General features: G+C 44.1%; 1 protein-coding gene across 3 annotated transcripts in view; it reads left to right on the top strand.

Moving 5' to 3' along the window:
• Window positions 1-20,607, top strand: part of AXIN2 (axin 2) — a 47,454-nt gene that overhangs the window by 15,411 nt on the left and 11,436 nt on the right. For all 3 annotated transcript variants that reach the window (XM_063120038.1, XM_063120037.1, XM_063120039.1), the window contains exons 4-10: window positions 9,579-9,681; window positions 14,068-14,208; window positions 14,618-15,123; window positions 15,384-15,575; window positions 15,896-16,126; window positions 17,150-17,245; window positions 20,148-20,315. In XM_063120038.1, the coding sequence (XP_062976108.1) occupies window positions 9,579-9,681; window positions 14,068-14,208; window positions 14,618-15,123; window positions 15,384-15,575; window positions 15,896-16,126; window positions 17,150-17,245; window positions 20,148-20,315 (1,437 nt within the window). The remainder of the gene's footprint in view (window positions 1-9,578; window positions 9,682-14,067; window positions 14,209-14,617; window positions 15,124-15,383; window positions 15,576-15,895; window positions 16,127-17,149; window positions 17,246-20,147; window positions 20,316-20,607) is intronic.

Genomic DNA, 20,607 nt, shown 5'->3' on the forward strand with positions numbered 1-20,607 from the left:
TGCTGTTGATGTATGATTTGGCTCCCCTGTTTCCATAACTTTACAGGGATTCCCATCCAGCCCTCGCATGAATGAGCTTGTTCTCCCAGTAGGATTAGCAAAGCCAGCCTCTAACCTGTGGAATGTATCCATCACCTTGTCGCCATATCCACAATCTTGCCTCAGACCTTGCTTTTAGAGCTAGGTGTGCTATTATCTAATTAACAGCCATAAAAAGAAATTGCTTCCTCTAGGAAGTACTCTCTGAGGTTACTGCTGAACTTATGAGTGTGATGGACCTGAAGAGCCAATGGCCTCCTTGTGCTGCACCTAGATGAGTTCCTTCTGTAAGGTGGGAGGGTGGGGGGAGGGACTCTGTGGAATATGATTACAAGTATTTTTTTGAGAGTCCATGGAAGAAGAATGGGAGGGATGAGCTGTCATGCAAAGTCCTGGTCTTCTCTGCATAACGAAAAGAAGAGTTTTCACCTACCTTGGCCAAACATCTATGTAACCTATGTCAACTTAGACATGCATTGTCAATTCTTTTCTCTGCATGCCCCATCCTCGTGACAAGTTGTACCCTCTGCTCCTTTCATCCTGCAGGAAAGGCTGCACTTTATTGCTTAAGCATCCCAAGGTGCTGGGAGGAGAGTGTTGTTGCTTTTCTTTTTTAAAAACTTTTACAGCAGAACGGACACTTCTAAGTGCTGATCAGTTTGGTATAACATAGGGTTCCCCCTCCAAACCCCTACACACACACACACACACTCAGGCCTTCATTTCAGACACTTCATTCTGCTTCTAATACTTACATTTACATGTGAATCAATCCAATTAAAAACAGTAGGACTGACTTCTGGGTAAACATGCCTAGGAGGACTGCACTGTTAGTGTACTAGCGGTGGTCTTGAAATCAGGTGTTGGAAACACATCTTCATTGCTGTAACTCTTTTGGGATGGATGGTAGCAACAGTCAATTATGAAAATATAGACTTTAGAAAAAGAAACTCTCCAGGATACTCTGTGCATCTGATGAAGTGGACTATAGTTCATAAAAGCTTATGCCAAAATAAATTCATTAGTCTTTAAGGTTGCCACAAGACTCTTTGTTTTTGCTGCAATAGATGAACACTGTTACCCTTTGGAAAATGTACATATGGTTTGTTTGTTTTTTAAAAAAGTACTATGGAAAAGCACATTCCTGCCTGTCCTCTCTGTTATTGAACAACATTGGCATCATCATCATCGTCATTATTTTTAAATGCAGCACTATTTTATTTCTCCTTGCTGGCTTGCTGTGGTGGCTTGTATGTGCTCATGTGTCAACAGAGCATTCATTGGGTTAGTCATTTCTGGACCAATGTTGGGTCACTTGGGACGCAGAGGGCTGGGATTATACCCTCTCTTCACAGCGATGCCAATTGTAGGGCCTTCTACAGATGAGAGCACTGAGTGAGAAATAAAGTGCATGGTGGATGAAAGGCTTAACTGAATCGCTTTCAGCCTATTGTTAGTCTAGGGGAGCTTAGAGGGGATAAGAGGGTAGCAGGCCGCTTTGAAATTTACTTGAACAAGTGAATAGGAGCTCCCCATAAAGCCTTGCATGAAAGGAGGCTGGCTGTTTTTGCCTGCCATAACAATAGCCAGTACAGGCTGTGAGGAGCAGGGGAAGCTTGCCTGATTAAACTGCTGGGAGCTTCAAGATATGGGGAGGGGAATGTGGGGTGGGGTGTGTGGGGCCAGCGTGGCTGTCAATAGGACCCGGAATGGCTATGTGGTTTTAGAGAGCAAACTACCAAAACTGAGGCATTGAATCAGTTCCTGCTGCAAACTGATCCCAGACTCCCCAAATCCCCTCTTGAAGCCTTTAGAAATGTTTGAATTTCCTGTAGTGTGGTCAGGAAAGAAGCCTTCTCCAAGTATTGAGGAGCAGAGGGGTGGGGTGGGGGATACACACCTCATTTTGGAGTACTATGTCTAAATAGTGCTACAAACTCTTAAAAGCAAAGCCTGCTGATAGGCTTCAACAGCTGTTGCTAGTTGCAGTAACACCAGCACGTGCGCCAAGTTTTTCTGTTTGAATTTCCTTCCCTGCCATGGGTGTAGGAAAGAGAAACTTGAGCAAAACAGGGGGAGGGAAAAAAGTGTGTGTTTCCTCTCAAGTCTTTTGGGGGCGGCGGGCGGAGATCAGCAGAAGAGTGAAGTCAGCTGCTGCGGTGGCGGATTTTCCACCTTTGATGCAGGGCCGTGACTTCATGGTGCTCTCCTATAGTACGGAACGGCCGAGCTGTGCACTGCTGAGCCACCGTGTCTGTGTGTGCGTTGCACGCACAATCGCTTTGGTGGGGTACAAACTGAGGGACAGAATCTGCAGACGTCTGAAGCCAGTACGATCTGGACTGTGTTTTCATGGCAGCCCCCAGGTGGCCTTCCCAGAAAGAAAATGCACACACTCCTCTTCTGAATTTAGATTTAACCCCAAGGATCAAGGTTGTGTTTTTGTTTAATCTCTCCTTTTTGGTGTTGGCCACGAAGCATCAGGCAAATTAAAATTTCCATTTCTTGATTGGAGGGAACGGGGGAGAGAGAAAGAGAGAGACGAAAGGGGACTTTTTTATTATTTGGTTATATCTTATTTATGGATTTACTTTGGACACAGGGGAATACTGCTGAGCGAACTTCAAATATTACCTTATCTTACAAACCAGGCTTTTGATGTTGGCAAGATCAGAGGCTCCGTTTCAGAGCCATTGCCAAATGAAGATGGGACTGAATGCATATGCGCATGAGTCTGATATTTCAAAAGAATCAGTGAAACTACATTCAGGTTAGGTCAGGCACATCTAAGTCAAAAGGCTAAGATAATTGGCTCAGCTTAAATGGCAGCTGACTGGAAAGAAGACTTCAAAACTAGTGTTTCCCCAGAAACAGATTGGCTTAGCACCAGACTGGTTAGCTAAAATGTTTATAATTAAACTGTGCAACTCAATGCCTAAAACTGTGCTGCTCTTCAGCCTAGAAAGTTGGATTTAAAACAACAGACACCAGGAACTTTTGCACAAATATTGTACTGCTGGAGAAAAGAGGAAAATGCAATCAAATGGGTATCACAAACTGTGTGTGTGTGTTTTTAAATAGCCATTACATTTTGGATAGCCTAGCTCTTTTATTTCAAATTCCTTTAAATATTTTCAGTGTTATCTAGATGCAATCAGTGTCCACCCACCAGTGTTTGTTTTTATTCTAGTCTTGGATGTATTCTTTATCAGTTTTGTGTTCCGTTTTTCTTCCGAGGAGCTCAGCATGGTCTATATGGGGTTATGAAATCTTAGCCTCACTCCAGCCTTTTGATATATATGTATGAATAATCTGAGAATGAGTGACTTACACAAGTGAGCTTCATAGCTGAGAGGGGTTTAATATCTCCTCTTGGTGGTTTTAAAATTTGAGCACCAGCAGCTACAAATCTTACCTGTATTAATTTATGACCAATTTTTATTTTCATCCACTGCTCTTTTATTTTAAATATTCAAGGTCCACAGTCCTCAAATTCTCATTAGGATGCCCCATTCCGTTTCTCAGGGCTTGTTAAGTAAGCCTGACATCCTCCTCCTAAAATGCGATTCACCAGGCCTTTTATTTAATTTTAATTAACATCTTGTTCCAAGATAACTGCTGTTTAAGTGAACCAATTAGGTGGACACCTTCATTTATCCAAATTACTGCGTTAGGAGGTATGCAAAAACATTCAGGATAATTGGAGGGCTCATTGAATGGACAATGGGTGTTGTATGGATTTATATTGCTGCATGGTGGACTTGTAGTGTACTCGTATTACTAAGGATTCATTCGAGCAGCTTTCCACCACCGGCTGTCCTCCAGATGTGTTGGATTGCATCCTAGCCTGCCTTAGATTTATGTCTGACATTGTCCAAGATGTCTGGGGATGATGGGAGTTTTAGTGGTGGGGACTAGGTTGGGGAAAGTTGGATTAGAAGGATCTTTGTTCCTTCCCACAAGCAAGATGCTTCCCCAAAACAAAGCCAAATAATAAAATTCCCACTTACTATGGGACAGGGTTTAGTGTTTGTTTGTTTGTTTATTTAATAAAATCAGCACCTCTGTGCTAGATAATATCTAAAGTTGCCAGTGGAAGGAGAAGCATTAAGGTTGCATATCCCCTATGGCTAACTGATCTTCCCTCCAGATATCCAGTAACAACTGTACCCAAGAAGTTGTATTCTACAGACTTGGATCCTTCGAAAGTCTGTCTAGCCCAGCTTGCCTGCCTTGATTGGCAGCAACCCTTCATGGTCTCAGGCAGGGGTCCTTCCAGACCTGCTGGTTGAGATCATTTAAGTGGAGATGTGAAGGCCTGAACCTCATACAGGCAACTCACATGCTCGACCACTGATCTATGAGGCCACTCCCACCATATCTTACCCATTAGTTATCCATACCTTTTCTCCTGCCACCATAGTACTAAACAATACCTATTTCTATCTCCCAAAACGGTTCTCATTCATCTCTTGTTCCCCTTTGCCTCTTTCAAGCTTTGGACTAAAAGCTCCATGTGGCAGAGACCTATTGCACTGGATCTGTGTAAATTGTTTTTGACATGGAGCATGGTTGATTCTGGACTGAGGCTTTGCTCTATGTAATCTCACTTGAACAGTGGAAATTTGGTAAAGGATCCTAACCTCCCCTGCCCTCCTCTGCCTTGATAGAGTTGCCACAGTTGATGCACTTGACAGTTCTGTGCTTCCCCTCTCCCTGGATGCCAAAGCACTTGTCAAGTCCCAAACCACTGTGATGCTTTTGCCTTCAAAGAGGCAAACTCTGAATCTCCTCCCCTATGGATTCTTGGAATGGCATCCTAGCCTGTCTTAGATTTATGATTGCTATTCATTTCTGGATCTTTTGGCGCTTAAGTGAAGACATGGAGGTGTTTGCATGATATTTCTTTCTTGATTGTCCAGCAGCTTTCTTGGCAGTACACAAAGAAGAAATGTAACAAATCTGGGAAGGAAGAAAAAACTTCCTTCTGGTTGATGGTGCAGCTGTCTTTTATTTTAGCAGGCCATATGAATTTGTTTTTGTGACATGCTGGTTTATCTGTCCAAAGGTTCCATCTATATTTTGCTGTAATTCCAGTTCATTTGGAGATGAAAGCCTAGCATTTTTGTCACAATCTTTAAATTGAACCGCTGCCTACAAACTTGTTCCACCCTTTTCTTGAAGAGCTTGAGGCTGGTGGAATTGCACACGTGCTAAAAGACGCTGCTCCAGCCCCCAAAACACCAGCCGAGATGAAATGCACATAACGTGTGATGTTTTAGAAAGATCTATAGCCTTGGGCAATGGCACGTCTCCTGGGGAGGAGAGTTCCACAAGTGTGTGGGTAGGCATTCACCTTTCTATGTACCTTTGTTGTTGAAGCAGAGCTTGTAGAAGCAGGCATAGTTTTCTAGCAATCCTATAACATTGCAGTGGGAGTCTCTTAGGAGTGGAGGCAGTCCCTTTTAGACTCTTACAAGTTTTGGCCTTTATAGATTAAATCCGACCCCTAAATTGCTTCCAGAAAACAATATGTATCCGATGCAAATGTTGGCGTGCCGGTGTTTCAACAGAACCTCCGCCACCCACCCAGGCAGGAGGCTGCATTCCTCACCAGCTGAAGATTCCAGACAGTCACTCAAGAAGTAGCCCCGTGGCATGATTTTTTGCTGGGAGTAAAATGTTTGTTTCTTTGGGAGACAGAAAGGATAGGACATTTGGTCTCAATGAAATGCTTTTCAGTAGATGTGAACTTCCAGATAGAATTTTCAGAGTTCTGAATGAGACGCCACATTTAAAAGCTCCACAGCCCACAATAATGTGGCGAACAAACCTCAAGTCCATGTGGAAGTGGGTGAAAGAGCAATGATTTGGGGGTTGGGTTTTTTCTCTCTTGCCCTTCTCACCCAGCAAACCCACAACTGCTGATTTGGATGGACTGTGCAGCTTCGATACAACCCAGCCTGTACTTACTTTGTAGCTGTTTGGTGAAACCTCCCATACCAGTTCATAGATTTGTTCATATTTACAAATCTGTTGGGAGCAAATGTGTATTATATATGAAAGCGTTGCTGCCTCTTGTGTGGGGGTGGGGGTGGGGCAGGATAATATTAATGAGTTGGGTCCAATGCTGGTCATCGATTAGCAGAACTGAAACCACTAACAGAATGGATTTTCCCTTTGAAGGGTTGGGGACCCTTTGTAGCAGATTTGGGGGGTGCTACAGGGGGGGAGGAGAGGATTGAGCAGTCCCATTATGTGGTGTTGGATCCAACCCCTTGTATGGGAATTTGAAATTGTTTACTGATGACAATGAAGACTGAGTAAAGGAAACAAATTCCTTGAATAATTAGTCAGCCTAGCGAAAACAATCTAAGCAAGGAAGCCGAGAGACTGAACGGTCTAGGTTTCAGGGAGGTGGGTTGCATCCTGCCAGAAATGCATTTTATTCCAGCCTTTCCCAACCTGATACCCTGCTGCTATGTTGAACTACAACTCCCATCATTCCCAGCCAGCACCAGATTGAGGAAGGCTCTTTTGTTGTCTATTCATAATGGAGCCAGGAGATGGGGAGAGTTGCAGGTGCTATTAACGATTTATTGGGGGAATTCAATATTACGTATTTCATGCTGCTACTCTTCCTCAGAGCCAGAATAAACCTTGGCAAAAGCTTTCTTCTCAAGCTCTTAATAAAAAGAGGAAATACTGTCTGGGTTTGCATGAAAAAGGAAAAAAAGCAATCAAAGCTTATTTTCCCACCCCATGCGTGCCACGTAATTACCATAATTACTCTCGCCAGGCATGTTTTGTCATGTTGTCCGAACCCAGCAGGTCACAAACCACGCCACAACTCTAGAACAAGCCAGAGGTTCCTGGGTATGTTGTAAACCCACTCGCCCCCACCTTTGTCAGGTTCGGACGACATGACAAACTGTGCCACCCCCCAAGGGTAATTATAGTAATGATGTGGTACATGACTGGCATGTATGGGGCAGGAAAATAAGCTACAGCAGCTTATTTTCCTTCCCTGATCATGCGAGCCCAGTCATTGCAGCAAGTCCGTCCAGCTTTTCTACACTCCATCTAAAACAGTGCCCTGTCATAAAGCTTATCCCTGATTTAGACAGGATATGTGCTATCTGGAAAGCAGATACCTTTTGTGGTGCAGCTACCCAGGTCCTCAATTGCTGGTGCATAATGCATAAATGGGCCCACCTGGCACACATAGTAAGTGCATGCATGGAAAACGTATACTAGCCTTCTCCAATCTGGTGCCCTCTAGCTGTTTTGGACTGCAACTCCCATCATACTTGACCATTGTCCATGCTGACTGGAGATTATGGGATTTGAAGGGCCAAACAGCTGGACTTGGGGAAGCCTGCCTTAGATAGATAAAGGCTTCCTGATGGCTGGTGTACTGTATAAAATATGGCCTTAGAGTGAAGCAGGGAAGACCATATACCAATTTTGTATTGGTATCCCCATTTTTCTTGTTATCCCCAATTTGCAGATATGGGGATAATGAGAGCTGAGTCTGCATGGCTGTGGCTAGCCTAAGGCCACCTAGCAAATATGGCTGAGGGGAGATTTGTAGCAGGGCTCTCCTGGTTTACAGCCCAGTCTCTTAGACACTACATTAGCTGTCACAGTTCAGTGTATCTACTTCTTGGCTGTGCTTGGAGATTGTTTTTAAAAACGTGTCTATCTTATTAATTGTAATAAAAGGACTCTTGGAGCCCAATTGTCTCCCAAACATTTCTGAACTGAGCGGATAAGTGCTCTATGCTCAGTGGGACTTACTAGTAAGCTTCTGTTAAGAGTGCAACTTCAAGCCATCTTTTGACACCAGAGATGGGGAACTTATGACCCTCCAGATGTTTTAGCCTACACCTCCCATCATCCTTTATCATTGGCTATGCTCACTAGGGCATTCATACCAACAATAGTATAGTGTCACACTCTTTAGTTTATCAGGTTTCATAATGCGGAGAATGGCAGCAGAATTACCCCATTGTTCAGAAGCCAAAAACTACTGAGAGGTTGATAGTGGGTAACTTCTGAAGAGCCAAACCCCGTCATTGGCAGAAGCTGAAGAATGAGGATTTAAGAAACAAAGGATGGGACTTTCATCTATGGGTATCTACTACACACACTAGGGGAAAAGGAAGTTTTCCAACATATATGTTCTACATAGTTATAGAGCTGCTCCACACTTTATGCACCAAATATGATTTCTCTTGTCTACACCACAGCAAACACAAAGTTTGGCTAACAAACACACATCTTTAAATACTTATGTCCACATCTCTAGGATCCCTGATTGGGCTATGGGTGTTTAAGGATATATGTATATTATCCAGACTTTACTTATAAAGAGCTAGAGCTGTGAAGGTTGGGATGAGACATCCACTAGGTAAAGAGAGCTTGAAGCCTGTCCCACATCCCACAGAGCAGGCCTAGCTTTGCAGTTGAAGTGACAGATGTGCCTATCAGTGAACTGAATATTGGCTCAACCACCTGTCTTGCCCCTCTCGCACCATGCTTCAGGCAGACAGCGAGGACCAGCCAATCGGCACCATGCATAGCCAGCTTCTGCTTCAAACCAGCAGAACTCTTTTTCTTACCCCAGAGCTTGATCCTGGAGACAAATGGTACATTTGGACTGAATGCAGTAGAGAGCGACCCTACGGCTCTTATGGGTCTCACCCAAAGGTTATGTGTTGTTTTAAATCTTTGGATGGGTTTCCAAGAGTTGCAGGTACATTGGCTGTTCCCATTCACAAGGCTAGTTCATATTAGACATTTGGTACTCCCAAATCACATCCCTAGAAAACCCCACAATTCCTGCTTTTCATATTACGGTATCTGTGGGGGTCAAAGCTACACAAAGTCAGTCTGCTGCTGTTCTTATACAGATATTGGTATACAGGGAGAGACAAAAAACAAGGACTTCCAAGTTTAATTATGCCTCTTCTTCCCATTTATCCTAACTTACATGGCATAAAAAGCCATCAAAAATTAACAAAATAGAGGAAGAAATATTAAGGGGTGTGTGTGTGTGGGAGTCATAGCAACCAGATTACAGAACCTAACAAATAAAGCATGTTCTCATTTTGCCCTGAAGGGTTCCCCCCCCTTTTTTTTTGCTCAGAGAAATGTCTTTAGGTTCAATGAAGTTTAAATATGGAAGAGGAAGAAACAGACTTTGACTGGAAAGCATGACTAGTTATCTGAAGGCTTGGCTTCTATCACAGGCCAGGCTCCAAGTTTGTGTAGAGCCCAGGGCAAAAGACTACTGGCTGGTCCTACAGTCTAGCCTTCAAACTGACTCCCTACTCCACAGCCAGCTACAAGTACCCCTGAGCTGGGCTGTCAACTTCTGATTTAAAAACAAAAACTGGCTTCCGCTGCAGGGCCTGGGGTAGAGCCAGTCATACTTAAGTTCTCTTTCTTGAAAAAGTGTTTTTTTTCCGTGTTCATTTCATTGCAGCCTTGAGGGCTTTGGTTGAAGAACAACTTCTTATGTTTTTCATTTCTAGAGATGGGATCCCTCCTTACAGACACGGGAGCAAGAAGCAGCTCCAGAGGGAAATGCATCGTAGTGTCAAGGCCAACGGTCAAGTTTCTCTACCTCACTTTCCAGTAAGTACAAGAGATTTTCAGGCTGAGGAGAGAGCTTAAAAACATAAGGCCCTGAAGCGCTAACCGTGGGTTGAGAAAAACTGTGAAGAGAAACTCTTGAGGGAATGGTAGAGTGACAGATCCTCTTTGCCTCTCTCCTCTCATCCTATGAATACTGGCTAGATATTTGGGATATGCGGACATACCTTCCTTCGGAGCAGTAGGCCTGAAGTTCCACACTTATTCCAACCATCCACTTAAATCATAGGAGACAAAGGCTGATCTGGTATAAAACAGATTCCTATGTGTCCATCTAGTTCTGGTTTGGGGAATTCTATAGCTTTCAGCCTAATTCTGTGCAGCCGTCAGTCTCATCCAACTCTCTGGGTGCTGAGTGCTTACATTTGCTCTCCAGATTGACTTTCTGGGAATCCCTTCCTTTTATGTTTCGTGTGTGTGTGTGAGAGAGAGAGAGAGGGGAGGGGAGAGAGAAGAGATGGAATGGCACAGAAAGAAAGCACTAAGCAATGCAATCAACTCTACCCAGTTTTGGCTTTGGGTCTGCGCATTGTATTGGATCTGGACCCCAATAGATTTTCCCCATGAGTCAATTGACCTTCATAGGAAAAAGGTTCTCTACCCTTGACATAGCCAAATATTGTCTACTCTGATTGGTAGCATCTCTTCAGGATCTTGGGCATCATCTTTCCTCTCACCTGTTACCAGATACTCTTTTAAACTGGAGATGGTAGAGACTGAACCTGGGACCTTCTGCATGCAAAGCAGATGCTCTGCCATTGAGCTCTGCCCCCTCTGCAGTCTTTTGCTCTTTGTTCTGCAAACTTGATAATCTCACAGAGCGATAAGACGGGCCAGGCAATCAAACTTTGTTGATGTCAGGGGTTTAATCATCTCTCTTCTCTTTTGGGCTCTTTGTCCAGCCATGAAACGTTGACATATATTGTATATGGATGAGATGAGCTTTTATGTCTCATTGAGTTCTTCCTTCTTGGTTGCAACATTTTGGAAAATGCACAGGCCAGTTTGGATGTTTCAAACCAGTTTGGTTACAATTCAAAGGGCAATGCTTAACCCCACCCCCCTGCCGAATGTGTGGGTGGTAGAGGACATATACAAGCATTGCCCCCTCCTCCATACCATTTGTTTGTATGGCTAAACCATGGTACCAGGAATCTTATACCAGCAAAAAGCCAGCATGGGAGATAAGCTGGCTAAAAGTGTACTTCTGTAGGGTTTGGAAGGGATGAGCAGAAAGTAGACCTCGGGGTGATTTGCAGTAGATCAGCAAAAATTTAACAAGAGCAGCAGCAAAATGACTCTCCCGCTGTCCTCCAAATTATCTTTCTGAAAAGAAGAAAGTTTGGGGGAATCAGGAGTGGATTTATGTATGGAAGACTGCTTGCATTGTTCAGTTCTGGTACTCAAAACGAATTCTTGGCCTCAGAATTTTTAATTCTTATGCCAGGCTCTGGATGGTGGATCTTGGGATCCTAGTAAAAAAAGTAGAGTGTGCAAACTTGAACTTTACCCATCTCTGGGGTATATCAGCTGGGCCTTAAACTAGCAAACAAAAAGTTTCTAAAGAGTTTTAGTCCTGGGAGATGTGACGTCCTTCCTAACTGACGCTTCCCACCCCTGCTTCTCTCCACCTTTTTCATTGGGCCAGGCAGGATCAGTGCAGCCCACCGTGGCTTATTTAAGCCAGTGTGGTTTGTGCCGATGGCCATTTTGAATATTCAACCCCCGGTGGGGCAGTTGCCATGATTTGCCATGTCATCCAAATCTGGGCAGCTGGGGTTGTTGATGCGTTATATTTTAGGGTTGTTTCCCCCTCTAACAACCCCTGCCGCATGGGTTAAGATGACACCACAAACCATGGCAACCGTTCGGCCAGTGATTGAAGTTTCAAAATGGCTGCTGGCACATGCCACAACCCACTGTGGCTTAAATAAGCCCATTGGCGGTGTGATGATCATGCAAATCTGGTCATTGTCTCTGGAAAAATATTTCTGTGGGGGCTTGAAGATATACTGCAGCTTTCCTCAATTGGGTGCCATTTGGATGAGTTGGACCACAATTCCCATCATTCTCAGTCTGTATGGCTAGTGGGTAAGCCTGATATATTGCCTCTGCTCTGAGTACCACATGCTGAGGTCAGCCCTGAAGGTTACCTGGTGATTGCCTTTGTTCTCTACCTGTGAACATTTGGTAGCATCTGGCCACATTCGGAAATGAATGTTGGACCAGGCAGACCTTTGGTCTAATCCACCAGGACTTGTCTTGCATTTTTTCTTGTTTCCATCTTACTATTCCAGCCTTCCCCAACCTGGTGCCCTCCAATAATTTGGGGATTATTATTGGAGTTGTAGTCCAACAAAGCTGGAGGGCACCCTTGACACTGGGTTAAATGTGTCCAGTCACCATTGGAAAGATGAATTCTGGATAGAAAGCTCCCCCTCTGCCCCTTTGTGGCAGGGGGCGGGGAATGACTGTTGACCTGGCTTCTGGCAGTACTTTTACCACATTGATTCATTGCTGAAGGGTTGCTATAAAGTACCTGCCTCCTGTCCATTTTAAGCTACATGAATAAAGGGCTTGGAGAAGGGAGGGGAGAACCCCCCCCTTAAATCTCTGCCCTAACTTCCACAGCTGATTCCCCACCACCACACAAATCGTGCTTTGCATTTTCTCCTCTTCTTCAGGACGTCAAAGAGAGAAACACACCAGGAGGAATCCGGTGCTCATTGAAGTCACTAGGAGCTCTGCTATTTATTTGAGCAGAGCCAGGATTCCTCTCACCATTAGCAACTTCTTGGCAGGAAATAGACTTCCCATCTCTTCCGAAGGAAAGAGGATATTTGTACCAAATATGTGCTCCATCACCTATATATATATATATATATATATATATATATATATTTCAATCAATCACAGTTTGTGTATCTCTGGAAATTTCACTTACATTTTCATCTAAAGTACAGGACGTTTTAGGAAGATTTAATTCTTCCAGTGAATAATTCTCTGCAAAACTGTTTACATGGACAAGTACAAACTTATCTTGTGTCATGATTAGTGGGACCAAAATTCCTCTTCCTGCTGTCTCCTTAAGTAGTGAGAAATCTGAGTGTGTATGTGTGTGTGTATGAGATGTATGGAATTACTTTGTGTCCGTCTGCTCTTTCTTTCTTTCTTTATTTATTATATTTTGCTCTTCTTCCATAAAGAAAGTTCTATAGCCTCCGCTTGTAAATTAGATTATTTTGTCCTGGGGCGTGCAAATCGACTTTCTCTGTAAGGCAGTGCTTTGATCAGGGAACTGAATAGAGCCAGCTTGTGTAAGAGTGACAATTTCCAGCAGAGTGGCCTTTTTCTACCCTCACATCATTTCTGAAGCTAAGTGGTTGCCGGAGAGAGAGAGAGGCCCCACCTCATCTCATGGGTAGTATGTGAAAGAGTTGGCAGTTCAGATTTCTGCTTTTTAAAACACACACACGCACACACACACAAACCCGTGTGTGTCTATGCAGAATTTAAGGGCAAAGGAAAAATGGGGGGAGTGCTTGTGGGGAGATGAGAGCGAAACAGGGATGGGGGGCTTCCCCCCATTCCTTGCTTCTTTTGGCAGAGATTCGCACTTGCCTTTTTATATTCTACACTTGATTTGGAGATGTTCCCTTTTCCCTTGATAGATCTGCTTGAGGCAGCCTCGCTCAGCAGTGTATCACTGCTTGCCTGCAGCAGCTTCCTTCATTTTCTGTACAAAGAGATTGGGGGGGGGAGAGAAAAGAGATGGGGGAAGAGAGAGAGAGAGAGAGAGAGAGAGATCTAGGACACTGTTGAGACAACACTACCTCAAAGGTGCCCAGTGTGTAGCCAGGAAATAAATTACCAGCACTTCTCTGATCTGCAACCGTTTGACTTCTTTTTTCCCTCAGTTCCCTTCCCTTTCCCCCCCCCCATCTTATTTTTTTTTTAATTTCCAACTCCTTTCTGTTTATACTCCACTTTTATTCCTTGAGTTAAAGTCTCTCCCTCCCACCTCAGAGTTTTTTATTTGATGTTTGACAACAGTCTTTGAAGATTTTCTACTTCAGAGTAGCTACTGATGGGCTGGTTGTACTACAGAGAGAACAAGCAGGGTTCCTCGGAGTGCGACCAACTGCTCCTGCCGAAGGCAAACGCTATTGGGGAGGATGTCACTCCATGAGGCCACAGCGCTAGCTCATAAAAATCCAGAGCAGACCATGCCTAGTTGCGGTCGTCTTTTCATCCAAACATGGAGACACAACAAGCTTAACGGGGCCAGAAATGCCGCTCGGGCTAAGCTTCCTTGGCTTGCGCCGCCTGCTAAAGATGGCTCGTTGTCTTTGTCCCCAATTTGTGTAGAGAACCCACCGTCTTCCTAAGGAAATGACCCCCGTGGAACCAGCTACTTTTGCAGCTGAACTCATCTCTCGGTTGGAAAAGCTCAAGCGCGAGCAGGAGACCATAGACTCTTTGGAAGAGAGGCTGCAGCAAATCACAGAGGTAGGTGGATTAACCCTTTCAGTACAGATGCCTGCTGTGCAGACTCCCTTGGCTAAGATTGAGGTGGGGTGGGGGTGGGCGAGAGGAGTTTTTATTAGGGGTGGCATAGCTGGCATAGCTCAGCATATTCCTAAGATTTAAGGCAAGTGGTTGATTCTTACTTAGCCATGTACTGCACTTAAACAAAAATGAAACCTCAATGACTTTGGTTCCCCCCACCCTCTGCATCTTCCTATTTCACTGTTGAGGTGTCTTTGTAGCTTAAATATATAACGAGCCTGTCTCTGTAAGTGTGTTTGTTCCTCTTCAGGATGTTATGCAGAAATGCACGATGTTTGGAGCAGTTACTAGATCTCCCTTGTTAAGCTTGTTTGATTGATTGGTTGTCCTTCATATTCTGCCCTTGAAGGATGAAGAGAAGGAGGGATCGGACGTACCTGTCAGTGCACAGACCAGCCGAGAAGTTTCGACCATACAGCACCAGCAGCACCCGCTCACTCTTTTACCATCTGGCAGCTATGAGGACGATCCTCAGGCAATTCTGGACGACCATCTTTCCCGCGTGCTGAAGACCCCGGGGTGCCAGTCTCCTGGCATGGGGCGACATAGCCCTCGAGCACGCTCTCCGGACCACCTCCCGGGTGGCAAGTTGCTGCTGGCACCCGGTACGGCCTCCATCCCTACCACCTGTGCCCTCGTCGGCAAAGGATTTGTCACCAAGCAGACCACCAAGCATGTTCACCACCACTACATCCACCACCACACCATTCCCAAGACGAAAGAGCAGATTGAAGCCGAGGCAGCCCAGCGGGTCCAGTGCTTGTGTGCTGGGGGCAGCGACTACTATTGCTACTCCAAGTGCAAGGGACACGCAAAGGGGGCAGACCTCCCGGTGGCTCAGCTAGAGCCATTTAGGTGAGTTTCCTCTTGAGCATGTTGTGTAATTGAGGGTGGGGAAGGTGTCCACATTCAGCTACAGTGTCGTGACGCATGTCAGCTTTTCTAAGAGTTGGGATTGCTAGTAGTTTGTGAAATCTTGCGGAATTCGGGAGCATGTGGGTGGGAGAGGCAGCGGGTTGCGATGCTGGTAGTAGTGTGTGTTTCTGGCATAAGTGACCATAGTGACGAGCAAATGGCAAGCTCACTAAGTGTTGTTCTCCCTTCTCTTGCGGAAGCCTCGGCAGAACCGGGACGCTACCAAAAAGGAACTGTAAGCTGGCAGATGGCGTCGTCCTGCCAGGTGGAGAAGGAGGAGGGATCTCCATCCCACCAGGGATCCAGCTACCTGGAGGGGAGGCGGACCGTTCTCAGAATGTCTGGCAATGGATGCTGGAGAGTGAAAGACAATCTAAGCACAAGCCCCATAGGTAAATATAAGCTGTCTGCAGCGCTGTTGCTCCTGGTAAATATTTATCTATTACACAGCTGTCTATTTTTACAATCACTAAAAACAAATGAAGCTCTTTTGCTCCTCCGGTTTAATATGAAAGCTGTTCCGCGGAACCAGAAAAACCACAAAAATGTCATGTTTTTGGCAAGAGCCCCTTTTCATGTTATGACAGACTTTTCTTTTCTTTTCTTTTCTTTTTTTTTGAGAGTGAGTGCACAGAACAGAAGCTGCTATTAAAGTCATATTTTCCAGCTTTTATAACCTTGTACCTTCCCTCCCCTGTCTCTCTCCCCTCAGCGCACAGAGCACAAAGAAGGCCTACAACTCAGAGTCCACCAGAGGCGTGTCTGGGGAGCGCCCGGCTCGTCACCACCTGTGGGGGAACAGCAGCCATCCACGTGGCGCTCAGCCTGCCCACCCTTTTGTCCAGGATCCTGCCATGCCCCCGCTGACCCCGCCTAACACCCTGGCCCAGTTGGAGGAAGCGTGTCGCAGGCTGGCAGAAGTGTCCAAGCCGCAGAAACAACGGTAACGTCCAATCCCCATTTCTGCTCAGATAGACACACACACACACCAGGCCAAAGCTGGGCGGGTGCAGATGTAACTTCAAAAGCCATAGGCCACCCAAAAGTGATATCTAAAAGCTGGATATTTCCAAATCCTTATTAGTTGGTGGTTCCGGGCAAAAGTCAAGTCAGCATAAGTTCTTACATGCCTTGGTATGATGAGAATATAGGACATGGCTTCGGAAAGTTGTGATGCTGATTTCATAATGCTCATTTAGCCCTCCCAGAGATATGAGCTTGGATTCAAGCGCAGTGCCCCAGTCACCAACCTAATGCCTTTGTGTGTGTTTTTAGCTAGGAAGACTTCAGTTCAGTTTAAGCTCCACAGAAACCTTTTAAGATGGAGAAGAAATAAAACTGCAAAAAACAAATTTATTTTATTTATTTATTTATTACATTTTTATACCGCCCAATAGCCAAAGCTCTCTGGGCGGTTCACAAAATTAAAACCACAATAAAACAAACCACCTTGCGAGTTAGTTACATTTTTGTTTGGTCATGTTCACCCTATAGTTTGAGAGTTATGGCATTACACGTGCATTTGGTCTTTTGCTGTGGAATAATCATGGAAACATGGTTGTGGCTATACTGAGCTATTGCCTAGAATTGTAGGCGACCCAGTGCCCTCCAGATGTTTTTGACTACAACTTCCATCAGCCCCAGCCAGCATGGCCAAGTATCAGAGATGATGGGAGTCCATTCTCTCTCTCTCTTTTTCTCTCATGGTGAACAATTAGAATCCCTCATTCTAGACTTATTTATTTCTTTGATGGCCATGTATGTTTTCTGGAATGGAATCCAGTTAATTGGTCAAATGATACCTTTGCTGTCTTTCAATGGAACATCTTGGGATACATTAGCTCTTAGCATCTTTAATTCTCTCCTTGATTGTTTCAGTATATGGATCTTAAATGTACAGGTAGGATTTTGAAAAGCTTAATTGCTCTTTTCTTTCTCTTTCTCCTTCCCACCCCCCGAAATTTAGATGTTCAACTTCAAGTCAGCCGAGAGATCGCACCCACTTGACTTCTGTACCAGGAGGAAATGGTCCTTTTTGCAATGCAAGTGTAGCAACAGAAGAGTGAGTGTTGTCGTCATAACTCATCATTTGCTGCCTTTTAAACATATATTATCAGTGGAGTAGTGCTTTGAAAATGTTGCCTCTTCTTGGTGACTTAGTCTTTTTCTTTTTGATGGGGGGTGAAACAAGAACAAAACATTGCCAAATCGTGTCTTCTGATTCTTTTTTTAGCTTGCATTCCTATAAAGTGGACAAAGATTGGATTAGTCAAATTACAGGATAGTTCTTTTTTTAACAAGAAATCCACTACAGTCTAAATAATTAAAGTTTTCTTTCTTACGCTCTTCATCTTAAGCAATGAGTAATGTTTGAAGTCCAAGCTAAGCCACCTGACTACCGCCTTTCATTTTTAATTGGTTGACCTTAAGTCCACCAGCTGTCTTTGCTAGTAGCTTTTTTCTCTTCCTGAAGCCACTCTACAAAGACTTGGAACAAATTAGGAAGAGTAAATTACTGTGGAGTAACACTTTGTGACCTTTTGACATGCCAAGTCAATGTTGCCTCAGAAGTTGCTTCCATGGCATTCAAGGCACTGTTGCTATTCTGCTGGGTAACTGGGTTGTTTGTTATTCCGTAAGAAGATCCTCGGAAGCCCAAGGTGTGAGGAGGGCTTGGCTTTCTGCTCCCCCTGCCATTTGCGTCACTATGTTATGGCTCCGAAAATCCGCATGCCTGCAACTGCAAAATCTGATGCAACAGGCAGATTTCTAACGTGGACCCTACAATTCTTGAAATGCCCTTTTTTTTTGCCCCAGATAAACAGGGGCAATTTACAATTCACTTCAGTGTAGAGCAGCCTTCCTCAACCTGACGCCCTCCAGATTTGTCGGACTAGAACTCCCACAATCCCCATCCAGCTATTGGAGTTGTAGATGTAGAAGATTGAATGGAGTATTCTTTGGCATTTAAGTGAATGGAAAAGGCCCCGCTTATGTGAAGTTCTCTGTTTAAGGTACAACCCCTCAAAACTTTGGGTTATTGAGCCTGTGGGATTAACACCCCCATCCCCAATAAAATAGACAATATTTTCATAGAATCATAGAATAGTACAGTTGGAAGGGGCCTATAAGGCCATTGAGTCCAACCCCCTTTTATCCTTATCTGTTGTGGAAGCTTGGAAATATTGACTGGGTTTTGACAACACGCTGCGGCTCCTACAATGTCCCATGGCGCCTTAAAAGAAACTCTGGGATATAAAAAGGGTTGTTTAACCCTTGCATAATCCATGGTTGCTGGTTTTGCAAGACACAACAACTTCCAACTGGGGGTTGCATATTCAAATTGACAGCTGCATGTGCCCTGCACCGGTTGTAGCCTCATCGTGCATTAAATAACCCCCGGTGGGCTGTCATGTTTTGCGAACAGCTGCGTTGTGTGTCATGCTTTCTGAAGCTAAGAAATGCTTGTGTAGGCCATCCACTAACAAAGAGATGGTCTACTACCCTGCCTTGTCCGCATGCTCTTTAGTGACCTTTCTTTTGCTTTACTGCCGTTGTCCATGCGTATATGTACAACTGACAAGTGAGCTGCTTGGGCCAAGGTGGTCAACCTGTGAACAGCTCTTATCACTTCCAAGCTGCATGGCTAATAGTAAAGGATGATGAGTAGTCAAAGATGATGGTAGTCCCCACAAAAGTAGGATGGCCTCAGTTTCTCCAGTTCTGCAATAGGGAGTCCTATTCAAAAATATGTAATGTACAAATAACATTTTAATTAGACAAACATGGAATCTAAAAGTTTCAAATAATTACAAGATAATTGATTAAATGCAATTCAAACATATAGACAAAGGCTCAAAATCTCAAAAATGCTGACATTTATCATAGAAAAATAGATAAGCTTTGCAGGTAGCCAGTTGCCTGACTGGTTTGAGGAGATCTTCTTCATCAATTTAAATTGAGGAGTTCAAACCAATAACATAGAAGAACAATAAAAATCCTACAGATTCCTAGTCAGGGTTGACTGAGTTGACTCCTTCTCAGAGGTTTACAGAACTTGCTCTATGGATATTTTGTTTGTTTGTTTAATCCTGAGGGCTATAATGAAAGCTTTCTCAAGGAACATTCCTTCTTAGACTTCACAGAGTTCAACTCTTGAGAGTTAAAGTATTCAGCTCAGCTTTATTAAGAAATCAACATTCTGTAGCAAAGTGAGATTGGAGGGTCACATGGGTGATGAAATAGCTGGAGAACATCTCAGCCAGTCTCCACCCATTTTAGCTGAACCATAAAACATGGGCCTAGACCAGTCTCATCCTGGTCTAGGGTCATGCAGTGTGGCTGAATTGCACCAGTGCTCAGCACCCCATGTGGCCTATCCTATTTGTGTCCTGGCTTGGACAACCATTTGTTTGAGGTTGATAAAGGGATGCTGATTGCCCATGCTCCTACCATAAATTTGAAATAGGAATGCAATCCTGTGTCCATTTATGTGGGAGCGAATTAATGTGACTTACTTCTGAGTAGTCATGTGTACGATTTTAGTTTGACATTTTTAAGGGCTGCAAAGAACTTTGGCTTGTGAAGCAAATTGCCTTTCAGTGATGCTAGCCTGTAAACTTTTAGCTCCCAAATGTTACAATAGCTATTTAACTTTCTTACATAGGTTTCAGGCTGGTAATTAAAGCTGTGCATTTCTGGATTTAAGCTCCTGCAGAATATTGTCTTGCTCTTTGTTTTTAATACTCTGCATGCAGTATCATTATAGTTTCTCCATGCATCAATATTTATCTGAGATAGAGCACTTCAAGGTTTAATGTTTGCCTTTATTTTCATTTCCAATTGCTGTATGTTTTAGGTGACTACCTATGCTTTATGCTGTTAGACTCTTGACTATGGTATACATTTTTTTCTAAATGTTGTGAAGTCTTACCTGTTTCTTTCATCCCTCCTTTATGTTTCAGTCATAAAGAGCCAAAGAAACTCGCTGTTGCTCACTCCTCCCAGCCTAGTGAGTTGGTTGTCACTTATTTTTTCTGTGGAGAAGAAATTCCCTACAGGAGGATGTTAAAGGCCCAGAGCCTGACACTTGGGCACTTTAAAGAGCAACTGAGCAAAAAGGGAAATTATAGGTAAGCATCGTTGTGGTTTCTTTCTTCTTTTTCTTGTGTTTGCATAGACTGTGTGCCAAAATAACCAAGCAATATTTGTAAGCATCCTCCCACAAGGACAGACTTACTATGTCCTTTTGAAGGTTGGCTGCAAGTAGCTCACTAGTCTCTCTGAGTTTTTCTGTCCTCTTCATATTTCCCCACCAAACCAACAGTAGTTAAGAGATGGGTTGGTTACTCTGGCAACCAAACTAGGCCTCACTTGGTGGGTAGACTATATAACTACGTTGCAAGCATGGTTGCCTTTTACAAG

Source organism: Elgaria multicarinata, chromosome 3, assembly GCF_023053635.1.
Source record: "Elgaria multicarinata webbii isolate HBS135686 ecotype San Diego chromosome 3, rElgMul1.1.pri, whole genome shotgun sequence".
Classification (NCBI taxonomy): Eukaryota; Metazoa; Chordata; class Lepidosauria; order Squamata; family Anguidae; genus Elgaria; species Elgaria multicarinata.